At 42.0% G+C, this 22,569-nt stretch overlaps 1 protein-coding gene across 2 annotated transcripts in view; it reads left to right on the forward strand.

Moving 5' to 3' along the window:
- dmd (dystrophin) overlaps positions 1-22,569 on the forward strand; it is a 289,532-nt gene that overhangs the window by 216,750 nt on the left and 50,213 nt on the right. For both annotated transcript variants that reach the window (XM_085449001.1, XM_085449002.1), the window contains exons 60-66: positions 1,067-1,239; positions 1,336-1,492; positions 3,112-3,223; positions 11,279-11,547; positions 13,657-13,803; positions 16,267-16,330; positions 21,072-21,132. In XM_085449001.1, the coding sequence (XP_085305127.1) occupies positions 1,067-1,239; positions 1,336-1,492; positions 3,112-3,223; positions 11,279-11,547; positions 13,657-13,803; positions 16,267-16,330; positions 21,072-21,132 (983 nt within the window). The remainder of the gene's footprint in view (positions 1-1,066; positions 1,240-1,335; positions 1,493-3,111; positions 3,224-11,278; positions 11,548-13,656; positions 13,804-16,266; positions 16,331-21,071; positions 21,133-22,569) is intronic.

A 22,569-nucleotide genomic window follows, 5' to 3' on the forward strand; every position in this document is an offset into this window, starting at 1 on the left:
CAGTGACAATAAAAGGGGATTCCATTTGATTCTTTAAGATTGCTGCCAACATTCAAGTGCCCAAGTGCCCGTATCTTCATGACGACTGCCCCAAAGCACTCAGTCCCATTGTGATGTCCTTTGAGAGACTGGAGAACGACCACATTGTCTGTGCTGAAAACAACCAAAGAGCTCATTGTCGACTTAAGGGGAAGTCGGCACAGTCCCACACAGTCATTAACAGAACAGCAGTGGACCTGGTCAGCAGCACCAAGTTCCAGAGAGTACAGATAACAGACACTTTGTCCCGGTCACTGCACACCAGAGCTGTTGCTAGGAGAGCTCCGGACGAGGAGAGGTCACTTACCCTCTCGTAGCCTTACCAGTTTCTACAAGGGTACTATAGAGAGCTTACTGACATGAATATCTGTGTGGTCAGGGGCCTGCAGTGCTGGAAATCCCTGCAGAGAGGGCTGAAGACAGCAGAGAAGATCACTGAGTCTCCACTTCCCCACTTCCAGGACATTGCAGTGAAACGTTCTCTGATCAGAACAAATGTTTCACTGTTGTTTCACATCCCCACCATGCTCCCTGCTTACATCTGGGTGAAGGGTTCTGCAGGATCCACAGCAGAACAGCAACATCTTCATTACCCCTGCTCTCGGGCTGTCACTAACCCTCACCGCCACCACCCTGGCCCCATATCGCCATATCTGTTATTTTGGTCGTTCCATCATCAAATGGATCTTTTTTCCTTTTTACTTGACAAAAGGTTGGACTGTCAAATACTAATTGGGAACATAAAGAGCTTCAGTAATGGACTGTCTGTAGGACAAAATGTACAGAAGTGAAATCACCGGAGTTTTATACATTTTGACATTACAGTGCTAAGAAATTAAAATACAAACAGTTAATGTAAATATAAATATAAATACGGTTGATATCTTGATTAACGGATCATCATCTGATTTTAAGCACCAATCAGTGAAAGTCCTGAAAGATTGCTGATGTTACCAAAAAATTCAGTGTGTGCTGTAACCGAATTTTACAGTTTTTCATGCTGTTTCTCCATTTCTGGCAATTATAGGACCTCCAAATAGAGATTGACGGCCACACAGAACTGTATCACTCCCTGGATGAAAATGGGCAGAGGATTCTTACGTCACTGGGGGACTCCGAGGATGGGGCTCTGCTCAGGAGACGTCTTGGCAACATGACCCAGCGGTGGAATGACCTGCACAACAAGACCCTCCGCATGAGGTGAGCGGTTGCAATGGTTCCAACAACGCAAAGAACTGTAAACGACTGTTGTTGAAACTACAGAGAAAGAAAAAATGTTTGTGTTTCTGTTTCAAGGGCCCACCTGGACTCAGAGATGGCCCCCTGGAAGAGGGTTCACATGTCGCTGCAAGAACTGTTGAACTGGCTAAGGTTGAAAAGTCAGCAGCTGGAGCAGGAGCGACCTGTAGGGGGGGACGTCCCGGCCGTGCAGGCTCAGCTGGACATACACCGGGTAGGAGGTGCAGCATGGTAGAACGCTCACTCAACATTGCTTCTTGGTGCAGATTGTGTTCAGCTAATTGTCAACACGACTGCCATGACTTTTCACAAACAGGAATCGACAATATATCTGCACAGGAAGTGACATCAGCACATGATAACCTTCGACAAATTGTTTTTTTTAACTAAAGCTCAAACAAAATGATCAGTTTCTGCCTTTAAACAGAATTAATTAGAGAAATATTAACTCAGATTAATTCCCCTAGGCAGCACGCAGTGACATCAAAGATGTGAGTGAATAAACTAATCAACTTATAATTATAGCCTGCTTTGTAGTCAGATTTAATAATTGGAGGAAAACCCAGGATTTTAGTCTAAAATCACCTTCAGCCTTTGAGGTTGCATCAAAGTGCACTGTTCTAGTCCTAGATCACTCCACTAAAGAAGACAGGAGGGTCGTCAGGTCTAGGAACAAGAAAACGTTGAAAAGGATACAGCGTGCATATTTGCATATGTATCTTCATCTAAATGAAGATAAGTAAGCAGGCTCATTAACATGTGTATGGAGGTGGAACCAGTGAACACCTACAGGTACTACAGGTACAGGTACGGAGTTCACCTGAATGAGAGTTTGGATGGATGGACCAACAGTGATGGTGTGTACAAGAAGCTTCTCAGATCCTTTATTGGCGACTTCCTTTGCCGTTGTCTCCATCAGTGCCAGCAGGATTAACAAAATGATTCACAGAGCTGGAACCATCATTACCCAGAGTCTGGAGCCTTTTGAGTCAGTGAGGGACAGGAGATCAAACAAACAACAACAAACTGCTCTCCATCATGGCGGTCCGTCTTATCTGCCTTACTCAGTTCTACTGAGGCAGGAGAGCTGGCTTCTCCTCTCAGACATCTCAAAACCCCACGTGGGCATGCAGTGGGATCCATGCGTATCAGGAGTGAAACCTCTCACTTAGGAAAGGTTTTGTAAGTGAGTGAGAAGGATGTTGCAAGTATTTTATTACCCCTCAGCTGTAAAAGGCTGATGGGGTATTGTCGTTCAACATGGATACCTGAGTTTGTGATCACTTGAGAAGGAAGTGACAGGATTTTGAAACCATAGGCACATCTAGTATGAATATCAGACAAGTTTGAATCTCAGTGATCTTGGCCTCAAGGTCAGGGGTCAGAGGTCAAGTTTTCTGAAAATCTTTTTCAGTGTGATAACCTAAGAACAAGGTGACTTAGGATTTTGAAAGTACCCTTTGCATCTACTGAGGCTGAGGGCCACCACTGGCCACTGCCTGTATTTTTAGACATTCGTATCCACAGAAAGCTTTTTGAAAGAGAAAATTATTCCATTTGTGAAGCTTTATTAATAGACTCTGTGAACAACTAATGACTTTGTGTGTGGATTGAAGCACTTGTGAGTCCTCAAAAGTTACAGACAGATCACTGCACACATGTGTTTATGCCTCTGATCGTACCCTATGCATTTGTAACCCTTTTGAGACAGATTTCTCTGTATAAAGTCACATCAAGCTCAGTCTTTTAGTCCCAGATATGACACTGAAGGGTGGAACTGACTGTCTGATGTTTAGTTTAGTACAAATGCAAAAAGTATGTGTGCTTTTACAGGGTTTCAAGAGGGAGCTGCGAGCGAAAGAGCCCGTTATGACCAAGGCTCTGGATGATGTGGGACTCTTTCTGTCTGAACTTCCACAAGACACACCGTCACCTGAGCACAGAGGTAACACACACTCATTTCACACAATTATGCTTAGAATGCTTAGAAGCTCTCCTCCACTATTCTTCCATAGCTTAAAATGTCCCCCTTCAGCACTTCATGCTTGTTTTAATGTTATACTTACTGGATGAATTAAGAATGTAAGTGCTATAAGCAGTGTGATGTTGCCTCTAATGTTTCATGTGTCTGAGCGAACACACAAACTCCCTGAGCGTCCCCTGGTCCACTGTGAGCAGCAGCAGGCGTGTGCCAAGGTGTTTTTTAAACAAACATTTCAAACTATTTACAGAACAATCAGCTGTTCTGCATCAAATCTGATGCCACACAAATTATTTGTGCCGCTCCAAAAATAATTTGTGTCCACTATGAGATGAAGGAGAACAACAGCCTGATACCTGCAGGCCTGACAGCAGCAGATGTGTCACTGCTGTAACACCTGTAACACTCAGCAGTCGCCTCATTGTTCTGACACACAACAACACTACTGACTACACTACACACTAACTACACACTAACTACACACTAACTACACACTCACTACACACTGACTACACACTAACTACACGCTAACTACACGCTAACTACACGCTAACTACACACTCACTACACACTCACTACACACTCACTACACACTCACTACACGCTAACTACACACTAACTACACGCTAACTACACGCTAACTACACACTCACTACACACTAACTACACACTCACTACACGCTCACTACACGCTCACTACACACTCACTACACGCTCACTACACGCTAACTACACGCTAACTACACACTAACTACACGCTAACTACACGCTAACTACACACTAACTACACACTCACTACACACTCACTACACGCTAACTACACGCTCACTACACGCTCACTACACACTCACTACACGCTAACTACACACTCACTACACACTAACTACACGCTAACTACACACTAACTACACACTAACTACACACTCACTACACGCTAACTACACGCTAACTACACGCTCACTACACGCTCACTACACACTAACTACACACTCACTACACGCTCACTACACGCTAACTACACGCTAACTACACGCTAACTACACACTAACTACACACTCACTACACGCTCACTACACGCTCACTACACACTCACTACACGCTAACTACACACTCACTACACGCTAACTACACGCTAACTACACGCTAACTACACGCTCACTACACGCTCACTACACGCTCACTACACGCTAACTACACGCTCACTACACGCTCACTACACGCTAACTACACACTAACTACACGCTCACTACACGCTGACTACACGCTAACTACACACTAACTACACACTCACTACACACTGACTACACACTAACTACACACTCACTACACACTGACTACACGCTAACTACACAAGATTTGTGCTAAACGTCTCAAATCTCTCACATCTCAAACACGCCGTCACTCCTAAAACTTCCCCCTCCCTAAACAACTAAAGGTCATGTTGCCATATCATTCTTTGATTGGTCCACATGGTACATTTTTCCACCAATAGGAAAGGCTGGGAGTTTTGTTTTTGTTCACAGGCTTTTGAGCGTTTTCCTTATAAAACGCCGTTTTTACCGTTTCTTCCTGCAGTAAATATAAACAACGACAGTATTCAGGAAGAAAAACAAACATTGCAGATATTTTATCATAACTCTGGTTTTACGTGGCCGATCAACACAATTTAAAAACTGGTATAAAGTCCACACTTTGTCCGTCAGTTGTTTGTCTGTTCTGCTCACGTCTCCAATGGTTGTACACGTTGTCATTAACGTGGCTTCACTCCACATCAGCCGCTTTGCTAAAACACCGGTGTCGCACATAAGGACGCTGTCAGAGCCTGTCAGCGACGTTGATCAGCTGCGTATATACGAATGTGAATCGCATCATTGGCTGGACTGTGGGATAAGGTGGCATCGTTCTAATCCCACACAGGAGCAGCCAGTCACTGACTCACACTGCAGAACAGAATTGTTAAAGTTTTAATTTTAATTTCAATTCAGGTTAGATTTGTTTTGTGCGCAACGCAGATTTTCTGTGCGCAGAGACGTGCCAGCAGAGCGCAACTGCTCACGCGCAGCTTAGAGGGAACTTGGTCCTTTGTAGGGTTTTGAATGTGAGGCTATTGTACTAAAGACACATTATATGACAGCAACCTTTTAACTTGCAATTTAAATGTGGGAATAGCTGGTTAATTATTAACAGCATTCTAACAACTGCTCGTAAAGATAAACAGACACTATTCTGCAACAATTCTGCACCATGGCAGCAATCTGGTTACTATGTGTCTTCAGCTGAAAGGTATTGCGCCCTGTTGAACTGCAAGGACAATGGTGACTTTCAGCTGCTAATCATGGGACTTCCTCTCATCCTCCCTCCTGTTATTTTAATCCATCTCAGCTATTTGATCTTGTATGAGGCAGTGGTTAGGGACATCTGAAAAGCAAGCAGTTCCATGGTTACATGTATGAAATTTTACTATGGTTTTCTAAAACACAATCCTATGTCTCCACAGTCTTGTTTGGCACATTAAATTATATTCCATCCATCCATCCATCCATTCGCTTCCGCTTATCCTTTTCAGGGTCGCGGGGGGCGCTGGAGCCTATCCCAGCTGTCATAGGGCGAGAGGCGGGGTACACCCTGGACAGGTCGCCAGTCTGTCGCAGGGCCAACACACAGGGACAGACAACCATTCGCACTCACATTCACTCGCACATTCAAACCTAGTGACAATTTGGATTATCCAATTAACCTATCCCCACAAGCTGCATGTCTTTGGACGGTGGGAGGAAGCCGGAGTACCCGGAGGGAACCCACGCAAACACGGGGAGAACATGCAAACTCCACACAGAAAGACCCCGGCCTGATGGTGGAATTGAACTCAGGACCTTCTTGCTGTGCGGAAGGTCCTGAGTTCAATATATATATTTAAATTATATTCATTACTTTAATTATTAAATTAAATTGCAGCTAATGTGAAAAAGTACACTGAACAGATTGTGATAGGCAAAAGAAAATATAAGCTCAACAAATCAAAAAACATATTTAACTAGAAAAACAGCATTACCTGTCAAAAAATGCTGAAGATGTTTCCTTCAATACCAAAAAATGTTTGAAATATGCAAAGGTGACCTTGCTGAACCAGCGCAGTGACATTAGATTTCAACAATATCAGCTAGCTAAGTGTAAAAAGCAAAAGTTCTTGATGCACGCTCAAATATCCAGGTAAGTAAATCCCAAAGGTTGATTCACTGCTTCTGAGATGTCTTTTGCCATCTTACAATGCTGTGATTGCAGCCATTCCCCAACTCTCTGTGAATGGGACTCAGTGATCAGTGGTCTTTGATCAGTGGTTGTTGATTAATGGTCGTGAGAATTTGCATATCAATCATCAAGGAACTGACCATTGTTCCTTCAGTGGGCTGGTTTCAGTCATTGATGTAAATGTGCTGTTTATAATATTGAAACCTGCAGTCAGCTGAGACTGAAGACGTCACCTGATGATGATGAAACGTTTCTCCTACTGAAAACATCCAGATGAACACAATCAACCTTTTTGGGAGCAGAACCAAAACTATATTGGACTAAATATACCACTAAATAAAGCATGTAGAATATTTCTCTAAATAAACCAAATGACCTAAATATGAGTGGCATTTTCTAAAAAAACAAAATTGGAGCTGAAGAGCATCACAGTGTAGACGTCCTTGATCTTAAATGAGTTTGCCTGCATGGGGGTGAATGGGATTACTTCAACATAAGGTTAATGAACTCAACCAACGTTTAATAAAGAGATGAAAACATGGCAATATAAGAATAACATGGTTCAATAAAACTATGAAAATGTTCTGAATTATGAAAAATCAGAGTCTGAAAGTGTCTAAAAATTATTTGAAATTATAAAATGAAAAACTGGGAGCTGAAATGTAATTAAGCAGGTAGAGATCGCAATAATCATTCCAATAATATTGAGGTTTGACACAGTCTCCAGGCACAGGTGTGGGCAGGGTGTGGGGCCCGGCTGAAAAGGGTGAGATGCCCTGGCCAGAGTAAGCTGAATAAACTGTAACTGTATGAAAACATACTTAGCTGAACATGTGTTGGGACCAGTTTAAAGTTTGATTTTTATTTCTCTAGCTGAACCTCCTAAGACCCGAACTCTTCCACGGCAGCATTTTTGATTTCTCTTTGATATTTGGGCTGATTTGGACCCGATGAATGTAAAAGCAAAGAATGACCAGATTCTTTTTTACCTGATTTTTGTTTCTAAGAAAAATAAGAGCCACATATGAGGATATTTGTTTAAAATTTCGATTGAACAGTAGCAGTATAATGTCCTCGTAAGTGGATATCAGGCCCTTGTAGAGCAAAATTGAGTATTTTGGTCTAAATAACCCAAAATGTGACGTCCACATATGTGGACGCAGGTCCCAGGAGGTTAAAGTAATCTGAACTAGATAACTTTCAATGTTGAGTGTGTTTGATGAGGATTTTAAGCGTTCACCATTCATTTCAGTGTAAAACAAACAAACAAATATTTTAAAACATATAAAAGTTAAAGAAAACAGAAGTAATAGAATACTTGTCCACAAAAAGCTGAATGTGTTGATACCAAAATGGTTTCTGTTGCTCTTCCGTACATAACAACATTAATGCTTAATCAGCGTTCACATTAATCGGCGTTCACATTAATCAGCGTTCCAAAATTATGTTTTGAGATCTTTAGGTTTGCAAGAATGTTCTAACATTGTCATTTCTCACTTGTGGAAATCCCACACAGAAGAGTTGAAGCTGCAATAGCTGCAAAGGTGGGCTCACATCATTTTAAACCCTGTGGATTAAGCATGAGATGGCGCTCAAGTTCACATGTTTATGAAAGTAAAGGAGCTTATACTTATGGCAGTAGAGTGTAATCCACTTATTGGACGCCCACAAACACCTGCTCACAGAAGGACTGATTAAGTATCATATCAGAATTTTATGATCAACTTACATCCTGTTAATCAGATCACGGTAGAAGCTAAAATGCAGCAGAGGATTGGGAATCAGCTTTATCTCATACAGCGACTGTGAATGTGTGGAAGCAGCCTAATGCTACAGTCCCACTAAGAAATACAAGCGAATACAAATATTTGGCTGCCAGCTGAGTGTTGCTCAGAGACATGTTGCCTTTAGTGACACATCGAGACAGCTCCGGTGTGTCCTCGCTGTCTTTGAGGAAAAGCTCTTCTGCTTCTCCTTGATTACGTGGATCGGGTCTCTTCTCCTGTAAAGCTCAGGACCTTCTCTACATCTTCCATGGCCTCTGTTGCGCTGTTGTAAGTTACGGTGCCGTCACTGAGTTTTGCTGGTGGGGGGTCTGAAAGTGGCCTTTCTTTTCTGCTGAGCGTCAGTGGGGTTAGTCATGGTCAAAGTCAATTCTCACTCCTCTCAGAAAAAACTCTCAGAGCACCAGTTCTTTAACACTGTGCTGTAGAAAGTAAATTACTGTTGAGTGGGGCCTGGTTTCTGCGGTGGCTCTGTGACATCTTAAAGAAAACTCCCATTTAATAAAAGTTTCTAAAACCCCGTCAGGTTGTTCCGTTCAGTGTCTCCAGGCACTACGATACACGAATATTGTTTCTACGTGATCGGGCTTTCAGCTCTGTCAGTTTCGTTTGTATATTTTCTCGAGCTTGAATAGCTTGAAGCAGAACATCTTCCTCCACCTCTTCTTTCTGCCCAATCCACTCTGATTGTCTGGCTCTTTAAGTGTTTGACAGTGGTGTTAAATATCTTTTGTGAAACATGTAAGATCTGTGGCGAAGGCATCACTTTTCAGGCCTGTTTTCATACCCAGCCTGGTAGCTTGTAGCTCTTCATGGACAGATTAAGCCAATATTTCTAATAACAAGGGTCATATTTTACAATATATTTAATTCTACCTGTAAAAAGTCCACATGGCAGTTTAAGTATTCACAAGTTAAAGTATTTATTAGGGGTGCAACAATACTCGTATCGATATTGAACCGTTCGATACAGTGCTTTCGGTTCGGTACGCATATGTATCGAACAATATTTGTAATTTATTTTATCAACTTTCCTTCTGACGATGCTGTCTGTGTTGAGCGCTCAGTGAATCTGCGTTCGACTACTCCGCCTAGGCTGCACTGTCCAGCGCAGATCCACTGAGCGTTCAACACAGACAGCATAGTCAGAAGGAAGAGCGCAGGGCAACGAGATTAATGCTGACAGCACTAGTGGGAACACAACGAATATGACTGCACATTTACGCCGACATCATCCTAGTGCAAAGACAAGTGGAAGCAGACAAAAACAACAAGCATCCATGCTACAAACTTTACCCGAGTCATTTAGACAGCCGTTAGCACAGGATTCTCCTTATGGGGACCTGATATGTTTAATATTGTGGCGAGCTCAGACAAGGAGGAGACGGAGGTATCGTTTGGTCTTGCTTCCCGTGAGCTAGCCAGGGAGCACAGCCGTTTATTGACATCTGCAGAAGAACACTGCCGCTAGCTAACTGCTCAGCGCGGCAACCGCACAGCAACAACAACAACACACAGGGCGCCCTCTGACCCCGGATGGACACACCGTCGCAGCGAGAGGGCGTCACCCGTCACTATGGCAACATAAACAAAACATAACTGTACAAACAGAACCCCGAACAGCCCTGACCCGCTACAATATGCTGCTGAGAATATAGCCCAGAAGAAGCGGATAGTATAGCTTTTATTTTGGAAAGAGCCATTTCTCTGTAATAAACTCTCTTTTCCAAAGATGAGTGATTCCTCAATCAGATATTAATTTTTTAAATTACTTTTGTTTCAGCAACATTAAATTTAAAAACTGTACTTTTGAGTTAAAATATATATTTATAAGTTTAATAAATGACAAATTAAAAAGGCATGAACATTTTTTTTGTATCGAAAAAATATCGAACCGTGAATTTTGTGTATCGTTGCACCCCTAGTATTTATATAACTTTTCTGATAAGACATGCATATTTATGCGTAGTGCTATGAGTGCCAGACTCTTAGTTGTAACACATCATTATTATGGTGTAGTTTTCACCTGAGAAAGGCATTAATCACCTCCTTATCTGCTTTGAGTTGACCGACTGGGCTTGGAAGACACGTTTACTCTGCTTATTCATAATTCCTTTAAACATGAGTACTGTGACCATTCTTACATTAAGCCAATATGAACATTTTCCTGCCTACATCTAGACTCTATATATATATAGTCTGATAACTAGATAGAGGGAATTACTGTAACCTAAATTGCACATTTGTTCTCTTATTTTGGCTGTTTGATGAATCAGAGCTGTTCAGGTGGTTGTACTGTTGGTTTCAGGGATATTACTCTGGCTTCTAGTTGAATATCAAATCCTCCAGTGACTCACGCTGGATTTCTGATAAATCCGTTGCGGTGTGTGCGTCTGACCCCGTCTTGTATGGCACAACCCGTGACAACCGTAAAAACCAAGCTGGTGGTTTGTGCAGAGTGAGAGAGACGGTCTGAGCCTGTGATCCTGGCTCAGGGTTAATGAACCCTAACTTACAGATAACTCTCTGCACACATTCAAATCACTGATTGATCACAAATCTGTCATGTTAGAAGTTTAGGGAAAGTCACATCGTTTTGTCTTATAATGACTCACAAGACAAGACTCACGAGTCATTAATATACATCATTTATTTACACGTTCACAAATCTGATGACAGCAGCTTTCTGCATACACATTTACAAATCTTATTACACACACAGATTTGAATAAGCAGAAACAACTCAGTGCACACGCACAACTCCCCACACAGACTGAAATACACATGTGCATTGAAATATACACATGCTTGTATTTGTAATCTAGTGGACTCAGCCATAAGTAACTCCAGGCAGTTGACATTGTTATAGTATATCAATTTTGAAATAGTAGCCCTACCATACGCTGACAGACCGAAGGCCTTTTAGATTACTGCATGGTGTGTGACATTTGCTTATTTCTGCATTTATTCTTTACATAACCTTCAGATATCAGCCCAGAGGAGCGCGCACACAACGTGGGGCGAATCCTGCGTAAGGAGGCAGACGATATGATGAACAAATGGGACCAGCTCAACACTGACTCAGATGACTGGCAGAGGAGATTAGAGTTGGCCCTTGACCAACTGATGGAGCTGGAGAAGGCGGAGGACCTGCTGGATGGAAAGCTGAGCCGGGCAGAAATGGTAAAGGATGCGTGGGAACCTGTAGAAGACCTCGTGATTGACTTGCTACCAGACCATATCGACAGAGTCAAGGTGAGAATCAGTGACCCTCACGTTAGATATAGTATTCTGTTTCACACCCACAGACAGTGTAAAACATTAATAAAACAAGCCAACAGTTTCCTTAAACGAGATAACGGGAAGAGATGTAATTAGGTTGGGAGTGCTTGTTACACCTTGTGAGATCCAAGGTTCAGCCCAGGCTATTTCCTTCTACATTACCCTCTGATGCTTTCGATTAGTGTTAATCATGAACATAACACTATGAGGATTTTTCCATTTTTGCTCTTGTTAAAAAATGTTCTCCCCAAATCTTAACAATCAAAGACAAAGAAGATAATCATTCTAATTGATAGGCATTAAAAACTTTTGGTTTGACTTTTTATACATTTTGCTGGATTTGTAAAGTAGGCTCATCCGGGACTTACTGTAGAGATAATTATTGATATCCTGACTTAAATCGCCTTGAATCTTTACTGACTTTGGAAAGGAAGATCAAGATCCCTTTTTTTTATATGAGTTTAGCTTAGAAAAATAATTAAAAGCTCCAGCCATCCATTCATTTTCCAACGTTTATCTGTGGCTGGACAATGAGGACAGCAGTTTAAGCAGAGAAGCCCACGCCCGCCTCTCACCTTGTTCAGCTCATCCAGGAAGATAGAGACATGTTCCCAGATCAGCGTAAAGCATGCCAGAGAGCCTCCTTCCAGTAGGACACGCCTGTAACACCTTATCATTGGGTCAGATACCCAAAACCACCTCAAATGACTCCTTGCTAGGGATGGGTACCGGTGTCCGGTGCCATGATGGCACCGGTTCTGACATAAATGGTAGTAACCAGACCGAAAAGCAGCGCACATTTCGGTGCTTTATTTCGATGCTTTTTTTTTTCCTGAGCTGTGATACACTTCTAGCCAATCATTTTACGTTTCCCAGGATAGTAGGCAGGGCCAGGTACGTACGTTCTTTTAGAGCAGAGCTACAGATTAAAAATGTCCAAGGCGAAGCGGTCAAAAGTCTGGCTGTACTTCACAGCAAAAGATGCAAACTCAGCAGCAACAAGTGCTTTAAGCTGATACTGTGATACTGTCAAAGGAGGTAACACCTCGAATCCGATGAAACACCTGGCGACGCATAGCGTTTTTTTTAAAAGCCGAGAAATGCGCCGTATTTGATAGCTTGCTGCGAGACCTCACACCGAGCACGTTGGGTGGGTTGCCTGTTATCGGACCCGGAGTTAGCAACATCCCCCAAAAACCCGAAGAATAGAGTCCTGGCCCCTAGCCCTGCCAGTGTAGCAGAAATGATGAGGATGATGATGCAGCAGCAGCCGTTCTTCTCTGCGTGAGTAGCTTAATGTTGTTCGTGTGTAATTTACGTTGAGTAGGCTAACCACGTTATTACATTAATGCATGTAAGGTGAACTAGCAAACATCATCATAGCTACATGCAGCTGTCCTCTTGTTTGATGGCAGATACTCCCTTCAACCTGGCCAAAAAGGCTAAAATGACCAAAGAAAAAGTGGGAAACAGTTAAACATGAGAGGTTTTTGGACAAAGTTTGTGTTTTTCCCATTGTTTAAGCTTCCAGCCAAGAGTGATACCATATATGCCCCATAGCTGCAGAAAAGGCTAACATTGTTATCTTTTTACAAAAAAACAGCTGAACATGAGAGGTTTTTGGACAAAGTTTGTGTTCTCCATTCTTTAAGCACCGGTTTGAGCACCGTCTAAGCACCGGCACCGTTTCAAAAGTACCGATTTGGCACCGGTATCGGATAAAACCTAAACGATACCCATCCCTACTCCTTGCAATGTTGAGCTCCACTCTGTCTCTTCCAAATGACTGAACTCCTCACCCTTTCAAGAGTGCAGAGCCATCCTTCAGATGGCTAGACTGTTTGCATCTACCCAGAGCTCATAACAATGGATGAGAGTAGGAGTCTTTCCCCTTATTCCCAAATTCAGCTTCCTATATGGATCTTTGAAATATTCCTTCACCTGAGTCCATCGTCGATTTCCATGTCCTACATTAAAGAATCAACAAACTGGGTTTTATGTGACAGCTGCATTAGTTTCTCACTGTCACATGTAAAGGTTTTGGTGTGTTTATTTCAATGCATATATGTGCTTATGTTGCAGGAGTTTCAGGAAGAAATTGCACAGATTAAGGACGATGTGACGCATGTGAACGAATTAGCATCCACTTTCAATCTGCCTGATATCCAGTTATCATCCAGGAACCTGGAACGCATCGAAGATCTGAATACACGCTGGAGCTTGCTCCAGGTAAACACAAATGCACACATACACATACTTACACAAATGTAGAAGCAATAAAAATGAGATACACTCACGCCACGACAAATATTGCAAATATCAAATGATAGTTTGTATCCAAATATCAAGTCGCATTTGACCAGTGATCTCACTTTTAAATTTGCCTTTTTTCAATTTGAACCAAAAATGTATTATATTTTTAAGGAAAGCATTATATATCACTACTGTACTAACCTGAGTATAATAAGCTGAAGTTATTCATGTCCCACTTGGCGAAAGTTTGGTTTCAGTTCACTCTGCCCAGACTGGGCTGCAGCTCAAGCCTGTTTCTTCAGCCATATCTATTAAGCCCAGTTTCTAGACATCACCTGAATGGTGATTTTGTGGCCAGTGGCAGAGGCCCTTCAGTGGTTTGGCTGGGGGCTGGTGATGGCAGTGAAGACCCTCTGGTGGCATGGCTGATGATGGAGACAAAGGCCCTTGGGTGGCATCAATCAATCAATCAATCTTTATTTATAAAGCACTTTTCATACAGAAAAAATGTAGCACAAAGTGCTTTACATAGTTAAAAGCAGCCCACCCCACCCTCCAACTCACTCCCCACACTCTCAATACACATATATCCCCCCACCCCCACCCACACACACACACGCGCACACTTAAAGAGTAAAAATTGGGCTGGGCTCGCGTGAGCCAAGTGAGGAAACATTATAACAGAGAGCCGTCTGCACCGGGAGCCGGTCACAGACCGCAGCCTCCGGGCTGGGCACACAGCAGGAGGGAGGCCAAGGAGCCCCCCAACCAGGCTGAGAGGACCCCAGAGACCCAGCAGCCACGGTCAATAACAGCCCCGGTGCAGAGAGCGCCCTCCGAGGAAACACTGGAGATATGACGCAATACGATATATACAGGGTAAAATGATAAAATAAATAAGAACAGGATACAATATAAATATAAATATAAATAGAGTAAGAAGATTAAAAAATGAATAAGAATAAAATCAAGAAATATTAGGTAAAGCCTGAATTAATAATAGAATAACAGGATAGAATAAATAAGCATAAAATAAATAAACGCTAAGTAAAAGCTAAATTAAAAAGGTGGTCTTGAGCCTGTTCTTAAAAACATGTACGTTCTCTGCGGCCCTGAGCTCCTCCGGCAGGCTGTTCCACAGACGAGGACCATACCACTGAAAAGCTGCCTCTCCGTGAGTATGTGTCCTGACTTTAGGGACAATCAAAAGGCCAGCACCAGAGGACCTCAGGGTCCGCGAGGGTTCGTATGGTAAAAGCAGATCTGAGAGATAAGAAGGCCCGAGACCATTAAGACATTTAAAAACCAATAAAAGAACTTTAAAATCGATCCTGAAACACACGGGGAGCCAGTGCAGCATGGTGGCAAGGACCCTCTGGATGCATTGCCAGTCTGATAATGTCAGCGCTGATTGGACAACTCGGGTATCAGTGGCAAGAACCGTCTTGTGGCTTGGCTGGAGACTAGTGTCGGTGGGGGTGATGGGATGTCTCTGGAGGCTGGTGACAAAATAGATGTGACCCTCAGCAGGCGACCAGCAGTGGAGACAGAGACCATCAGGATTGGGTGGCACTGGACCCTTGGACTATGACTTAAACTCACACATAGCCAGCGAAGGACGCATGGGCTCCAGTTAAGGCTCAGGGAGCTGCCATAAATCAACAACAGTCCTGGTTATGACAACACATATGGAGCTACATTATAGCTACAGATATTGCAATGCTGTTTAAACCAAAGCACCTCAGCCAGTTTTATTATCTAAGCTTCTGCAATGGAGTCTGATGTCTCACTCACATTTCTTCTTGTTGCATGTTGAAGCTCTGCTGAACCTTGTTAAGATCCAACCAAGCAAAATATGATTTTTTGCTATTTTTCAGGTGGTCTTAAACGTTTAAACGGGGCTGTATTATTCTATAAAGCTAGCATGCACATTATAACTATATACCCATAAACACTAGTCTATAACTAAACACCTAAAAGTAAAAAAAAAATCAACTCAAAGCAGTAGAAAGAAAGCCACAAGTAATCCAAGCTAAAGCTTAAATTACATTTATTGGCTGTCTGTTCCCCAGATTTTATCTGTGACTGGAAAATACTAACAGCAATATCATGTTTAGTTTTACTCTTCCACATAACTAAATGAAGCAGTGGCCTAATCCAGAGTAGGACGATCCATACGTGCCCGAGCTCTTTGCAGCAAGTAATTTATGTCTGTTAGCTGCTGTGGGAACTGATCTAAGGGTTAAGTCTGGGGCCAGCCTAACCCAAAATCTAATTTAACATTGGTTTTCTGCATGTCCCCACTGGTATTAGTTGGTTAAACTGATGAGGTTAAATTGATTTAAAATTACATTATTAATGATGTTGATTCATATAGAGATTTTAATAGTAGAACAAATATACACACGTTTGTTAATGTGTTTTTCTCCCCTCTCACAGATCTCCATCAACGAGCATCTCAAGCAGCTGACAGATGCTCACGGGGATTTTGGCCTTACACATGGTAACTATACTGCTTATTTAGTAGTACTTACCAGCAAACATGAGACGTGTGTGTGTGTGTGTGTGTGTGTGTGTGTGTGTGTGTGTGTGTGTGTGTGTGTGTGTGTGTGTGTGTGTGTGTGAAAATAAAATGATTTGAACTAATGATGACAGCAGTGGCACAAAATAAACGATGGGGGTAACAAAGCTCTCCTTTGACTGGATCGCTGTCTAGTTCTGTTCAACTTTTTGATTTCAGCTTCATCATGCGGTGCCAGCATGACCCAAGCTTGTGACGCAAGCTCTGTGCTCTCTGATGTCATTCAGTCATAACAGAAGTGCAAAGTGGCTAAACATTCAAAATGTAAAAAAAGAAAAGAAAACTTAAGATCTAATCAGAAGTATAAGTGAGAGTGTAGGGAGACACATGTTGGAGTCTTCTTCATGAGTGAAGGAAGAGTGGAACACAAGATATTTATTATTTGTAATAAATGAGCTAAGAGAACAGAAGATGCTTCAAAAGTGCTTTTTTGATCATGTTGGAAGTCCAGCATTTCACTTGCAATTACCATTCTGTTACTTTAACATAATCTCAGGATTAACTAAGAAGACCTCAATGCAAGAATAACGGATCTTTAATATTTCCATGTACATGAAATGCACTCTATTACATATTTACAAGGCATTCATTTTATAACTAATCAACCTTAGACTAGCTCAACCAGATCATGAGCCAAAGTTCAGCCAGCAAGCTGATCTAATTATATCTACTGGCTACAAAAGCTATTAGCAGGCAGCAGTCGTTAGGAAGAAACAAAAAGGCAGTTTTTGTCACTGATTTGGAGAGCAAAATGAGAAAAAATATAATGACAGCTGGTCGGCTGTAGGGATGGGAATCGAGAACCAGTTCTTGATAGTTCAATTCCTCTGTTAGTCTGCTTCCCTATCGATTCCACTTATCGGTTCCACTTGCAGTTGGGCTTCCATCAGTTGAGTTCCGTTTGTGATGTTGGAGAAGGGAAATAGTAGTGTGGTCTACATCGTGGATATGGACAATACTTTTTGTTTTGTTTTGCACAAAATAACCAGAGTGCGATGGTAAAGCGGAAACTGCATCCATAGCAGACACAACTGCATTATGCTGCTAACACAACTTTGGTTCTTTGCTAAGCTAGCCAAGAACCCAGAGTGATGTTAAAGCTATGTGAATGCTGACCCCAGCTCAACAGCAACATCCTGAACTTCAACAGGTAACAATCGGATGAGCAATCAGGCTTCAACCTCCGTTTCTACCTGTTTATGTCTCTATAGCAGAATCACTGTGGTCATTGCTTTAAAGTCTCTTTGTGCTGAATTTCATCTTTGCTTTGTGCCGTCGGCTTTGTGTTCATACCTGAATACTAAGCGAAAGATTATATGTGTGTCCTAATTAAGATAGAGATTTATGCTGGTGTATGGGACTGTAGCCTAGAGGTTTATATTTTTAACTGGTCATTATGAGACAATGCATTTCAGTTCTTTTTGCAGAGAAACAAAAAAGTAATGCAATTAGTAGCGTAATGAAATCATTTCTCCTGAGAGTAATTAAGAAATATGCAGATTTCTTTTAAGGAAAGTTCTCTGTGGATGTGTGATACATTACTTTTTTATCTCACGAAAGGGGAAATGCCTTAAACATGTACAAACATTGTCCCTCACAGCATGCACTTAACACAAATGTAATGTCTTTGATATCCTGCTTAATGGTGATGGTGACTCTGACTCCTTGAGAACTAAGTGAGAATCGATAAGAGAATCGATAAGGTATTGAAGTGATAAGCGATCAATAATCTGAATCCTAAACTCTTATCAGTTCCCATACCGAGTAGGCTATCTTTCCAAATCTTAATCTGGACTAAAATGAAAATGGCTAGAGCCGGCCCTACTGTCTGAGCTATGGGGCTTATTTGGTCATATGCATAAGATCAGGCACTTTTTGTTTTTAATTACTTTCTTTGTTTGTTTTTTAATTGCTATTTGTTTCATGCGTTTCTGTCATTGCGCTAGTAGATGAAATATAAATGTGTAAGTGCTTAAAGTGACACTGTCAGCAAAACGGTACAGTGCAGTGTCCATATCATTTCAACTACAGCCCCAGTTCATCAGTCAGTCTCCCACTCCCTTCTCTTCTCACTCGTTCGTACTCCATTTGGGGCAGCAACTATGCCCGGCCCAGAATAGGAACTCCACCCATCTTTTCTGATCTTCAGAAGTCCATATATGCAAGATAAATGGTAAATTGACTGGATTTTATAGCACTTTTCAAACTCAAGCACTCACTTTATACATCATTTACTCATTTTCACCCATTCATAAAAGCATTTTTTCTACCTAACGTTCACACACATTCACACTCCAATGATAACATTTGATAATCAGAGTTTAGAACAGCAGTGCATCTTCCTACCTTCAGCTAGTAGCTCAAGAAGGAGAGATCATTTGAAAGATTTAAACATGATTTACTGCGATAGAGAAACTAATGTATTTGGCGATTAGACCAATGACCCATGATGGCAGAACAGGTGACCACCGGTGAAAGACATGAAAAAACTCTGGAAGCTAGTACCAAAGGAGACATGGTCCATCCAGTGGCTTGGCACGAGGCCACTGATGGCAGAGGATATGATTAACTGGAAGCTAGTGCTGACACAGACGACACCTTAGGTGGCATAGCCAGAAGGTGGCTAGGATGGAACCCAACAAGGGTGATATAGACCCTCGGGTGCCTTGGACAGAGGCCGACAATGGCAACAGAGACCCTAATGTGGCTTAAAGAGGGGCCCTTGGGTGACGTTAATGGAGGCCAATGGAGGCCATCACATGGATTGGACAGAGAAGGATGACAGCAAGGATAGAAAGAAAACCCTCGTGGCCTGCCAGGTAGCCAACCACAACAATGAGTTCCCATCAATGGCTTGACAGATAGCCGGGGATGACCACAGAAACCCACAACCTCAGGCAATATGGCATCCTCGGGCTCAGGCTCAGACAACACAGGACCCTCAGGCTCAGGAATCAGCTGAGGCTCAAGGATGTCAAGATTCACTGCACATATAGGAGACTTTGGAAACACTGGTGGTTGGGGCAGCTCAACAGAGCATGCAGCAAATCTTACAGGGGACAGGGACTGTGGCTGTTCTGGCTCAGAATTCCCCCAGAAGTCCCAGAGCACAGTCACAATATCTGGGGATAGTCTCTGAGATGGTGTGCTCATGAACACAAAATTCAATCTCTGGAGGGGTCATCTCGGCAGCACAGTAAACAGTTTCTGTGTGAGGTACCAGCTCAGAAATGGAAAACATTGTCTCTTCCTCTGAAACACCAATACAGTCGTATCACTGTTTGTCGGCACAGAAACACCCCAAGTATTTCACTGTTGACTGCTTCAGAGACTGCCGTGGACTTCTTCTTTATTACTGGGTGTCTGAGAAACACCAGACAAACATTATTATCTGTTCCAGAAACAGAAAACTTTCTTTGGTTATTGGCCAGCTCACAAATACAGAACACATTTTTTATACTGACCGACTAAGAAATACAAAACTCATTACAAAATTCAAAGAAACACACTTCAGTCTTTGAATGAGGTGACCACAAAAAACATGTTTTGAACTGGTCGTCTGGTCTTTCTTCCAGCAGGAATAAAAAAAGAAAAACAGGCTTATATTGTATCATCAACAGTCTGACTCAGACACAAAACCCTCAGTTTTTAACTTTGCTGGTTTAGCGGTTATGCTGATGGTGAAGAGAACACAGAACAGTCTTTGCTTAGATTTCTTCTGGCTGGGGTAGCACGAGAGAACACGTCTTTTTCATTCAGCCTAGAGGATTGTTGTGGAGACCCTGTTTTAGCAGATACCAGTGGAGCTGCAAATGTGGGCAGTAGTGAAAGGTACCGGTGGTGGCAGCTTCACTTCCTCCTCAAAGTGGGAACCGGTTATGGTGATGTCAAAAAGCATGTGATCCACTGATGTGGCAGTGATGAAGGGCTCGTCCACTGCAGCGGTGGCATAGAAGTACTGTTGGGCTCAGTCTTTTTATAGTTGTGTTCTTCTGTCAGGTTAGCTGTGTGGCTGCAGGAGTAAGACCCAAAAGGCGGGAGTTGGAAATAAGGGATAAGCAGTATCATGCTAAACTCAAGGCAGTAGCCACTGACTTAAGTTGGAGCACGTGGAATAGAAAAGCAATGAACACACACCATGAAGAATACTGACACAATACAGACACACCAGATAACGAACAGAGACCTAGACACAAAATACAAGGAAGAACAAACATCAAAATAAAATAGAAAAACAGTGTACAGGAGGACAAAGGGAGAAAGGTAAACAAAGATGGTGACAGGATTCAGAGACCAGACGGACACAAGGATAAGGCTGAGAAAACAGAAAGTGAAAACCAAAGATGATAACTAAATATTACAAAACCAAGACACATGAACTCAACTACAACATAAGCAGGGAAGATGACGCTAAAATACAAACCGACGACTGAAAAATACAATAATGAAATGAGAAACAGCAATCAAACAAATACTACGAACAAACCAAACTAAGAAACAAATGATCCACAAAACAACAACAAAACATGAACTCACTAAAAACTCTGCGTTCAACACCGAGGGACCATGACAGCTTTGGAAATTTCAGACACTTCAAACAAAATTAGGAGATGATTATCAATATTTGTTTTGGGTTTTAATCATCTATCATCTGTTTGTGCAGGATCTGTGGTGACCCCCTTCGAGCAGGGCGTCTCTCCAAACAACGTGCCGTACTACATCAAGTAAGTGCTCTGGTGCTCAGCTTGTAGCCCTGCTTGTCCTCTTCATCGGCTACACACAATTTTTAACTTTCATTCTGTCGCACTCTGGTTTCCCTGGGCTGGGGCGCAACACAGAATAAATGTGCTTTGGAAACTTCAAACTTCAAAACTACAAACTTCATTAGCGAACATGATTTGTGACAGTAGGCAGTCTTAAACTAGAAGTGGGGCTATTCTTTCTCAAATCAAATAGGCCTTCCAAGATATGTATGGTATATAATGGTCTGTCAAACCACTTTCAGGCCTTTTTTATTTTATTTTATTTTTCACATTGTAATCTGAGGCAATAATAGTACCTCAAAGACTGTTAAAGACAGACGATTCACTGGTCTTTCTTCCCATCAAAATGAATCAAAATCTGTAATTTGTGAAAAATACATGAAAAATGTCTGTCTATTGGCCACGTCTTAATGCATGCCCAATCATCCAGGCAAGTGAAGACGCTCCGTCCAGATGAACAGAACTTTTGGAGATATCTGTTGGCTAGTTAAATGCCTCTTGCACAGTGTTTCATGGAGAAGCATCTTGCTGTTGTGGTGTGGTAGAAATAAAAACAGAATTGGTCACATTCTACAACAAGACCAAAGGAGGTGTAGACACATGGACCACATGGTTAGCACCTACATATGTAAGTTTAAAAACAAAGAGGTGGTCAATGGTGCTGTGGTATGACATACTTAACATTGCTACCCTTCACCTTTTCATAGCTTAGCACCCTGAATTCAAGAGCAGAATCACTAATGCACAACTCACACCACACATGAGAACTCAACTGGAAAGTTGCTCCCAACAAAAAGCCACAGGAAAAGCAGACAAGCCCAACCAAAGAGAAACAAAGATCATGAAGTCAGAAGTTGGTGTGGTAAATCCAGTGTATGGATGTCATTAGATGTAGCGATTGTTCTGTTCTGGAAGAGTGTACCCAGTCACTTGTGCATGTAAGGGTTAAAAAGTATTCTGCATGCATTATTTTGCAGTATTATATGTCATTCAGAAATTGCTAAGAATTGTCTTTTCTAATTTAAATTTTATTACTGTATGCTAAAATAACTTGGACCTTTGGACCATAAAAGTAAAGCAAGTTGGAGAAAGACGTACAGGAATATTTTTTAAATTGTCTGATTTTAGATAGAATGACCCAAAGTTGGTCCTTTTCAGATTCAGATCAACTTTATTAATCACAAAAGGAGGCAGTTTGTTCGCAGCTTACCCACACAACCTACTCCCACAGTCAAACACACAACCAATAATCACAAACACTGTTGCATGTCAATTTCTTACACTGTAATATTTCTTTTTCAGCAGAGGCAAGCCAAGGACGCGAGATACACTCAAAGTATTGTTTCCCAATTTTTAATAGTTCAAGGTGGATTGTTACATCGTGGCACATTGTTTGGT

This window comes from Copadichromis virginalis, linkage group LG23 (genome assembly GCF_057382275.1).
Source record: "Copadichromis virginalis isolate Kocher_CV1m ecotype Utaka linkage group LG23, C_Virginalis_male_GT1.1, whole genome shotgun sequence".
In the NCBI taxonomy this organism is placed as follows: domain Eukaryota; kingdom Metazoa; phylum Chordata; class Actinopteri; order Cichliformes; family Cichlidae; genus Copadichromis; species Copadichromis virginalis.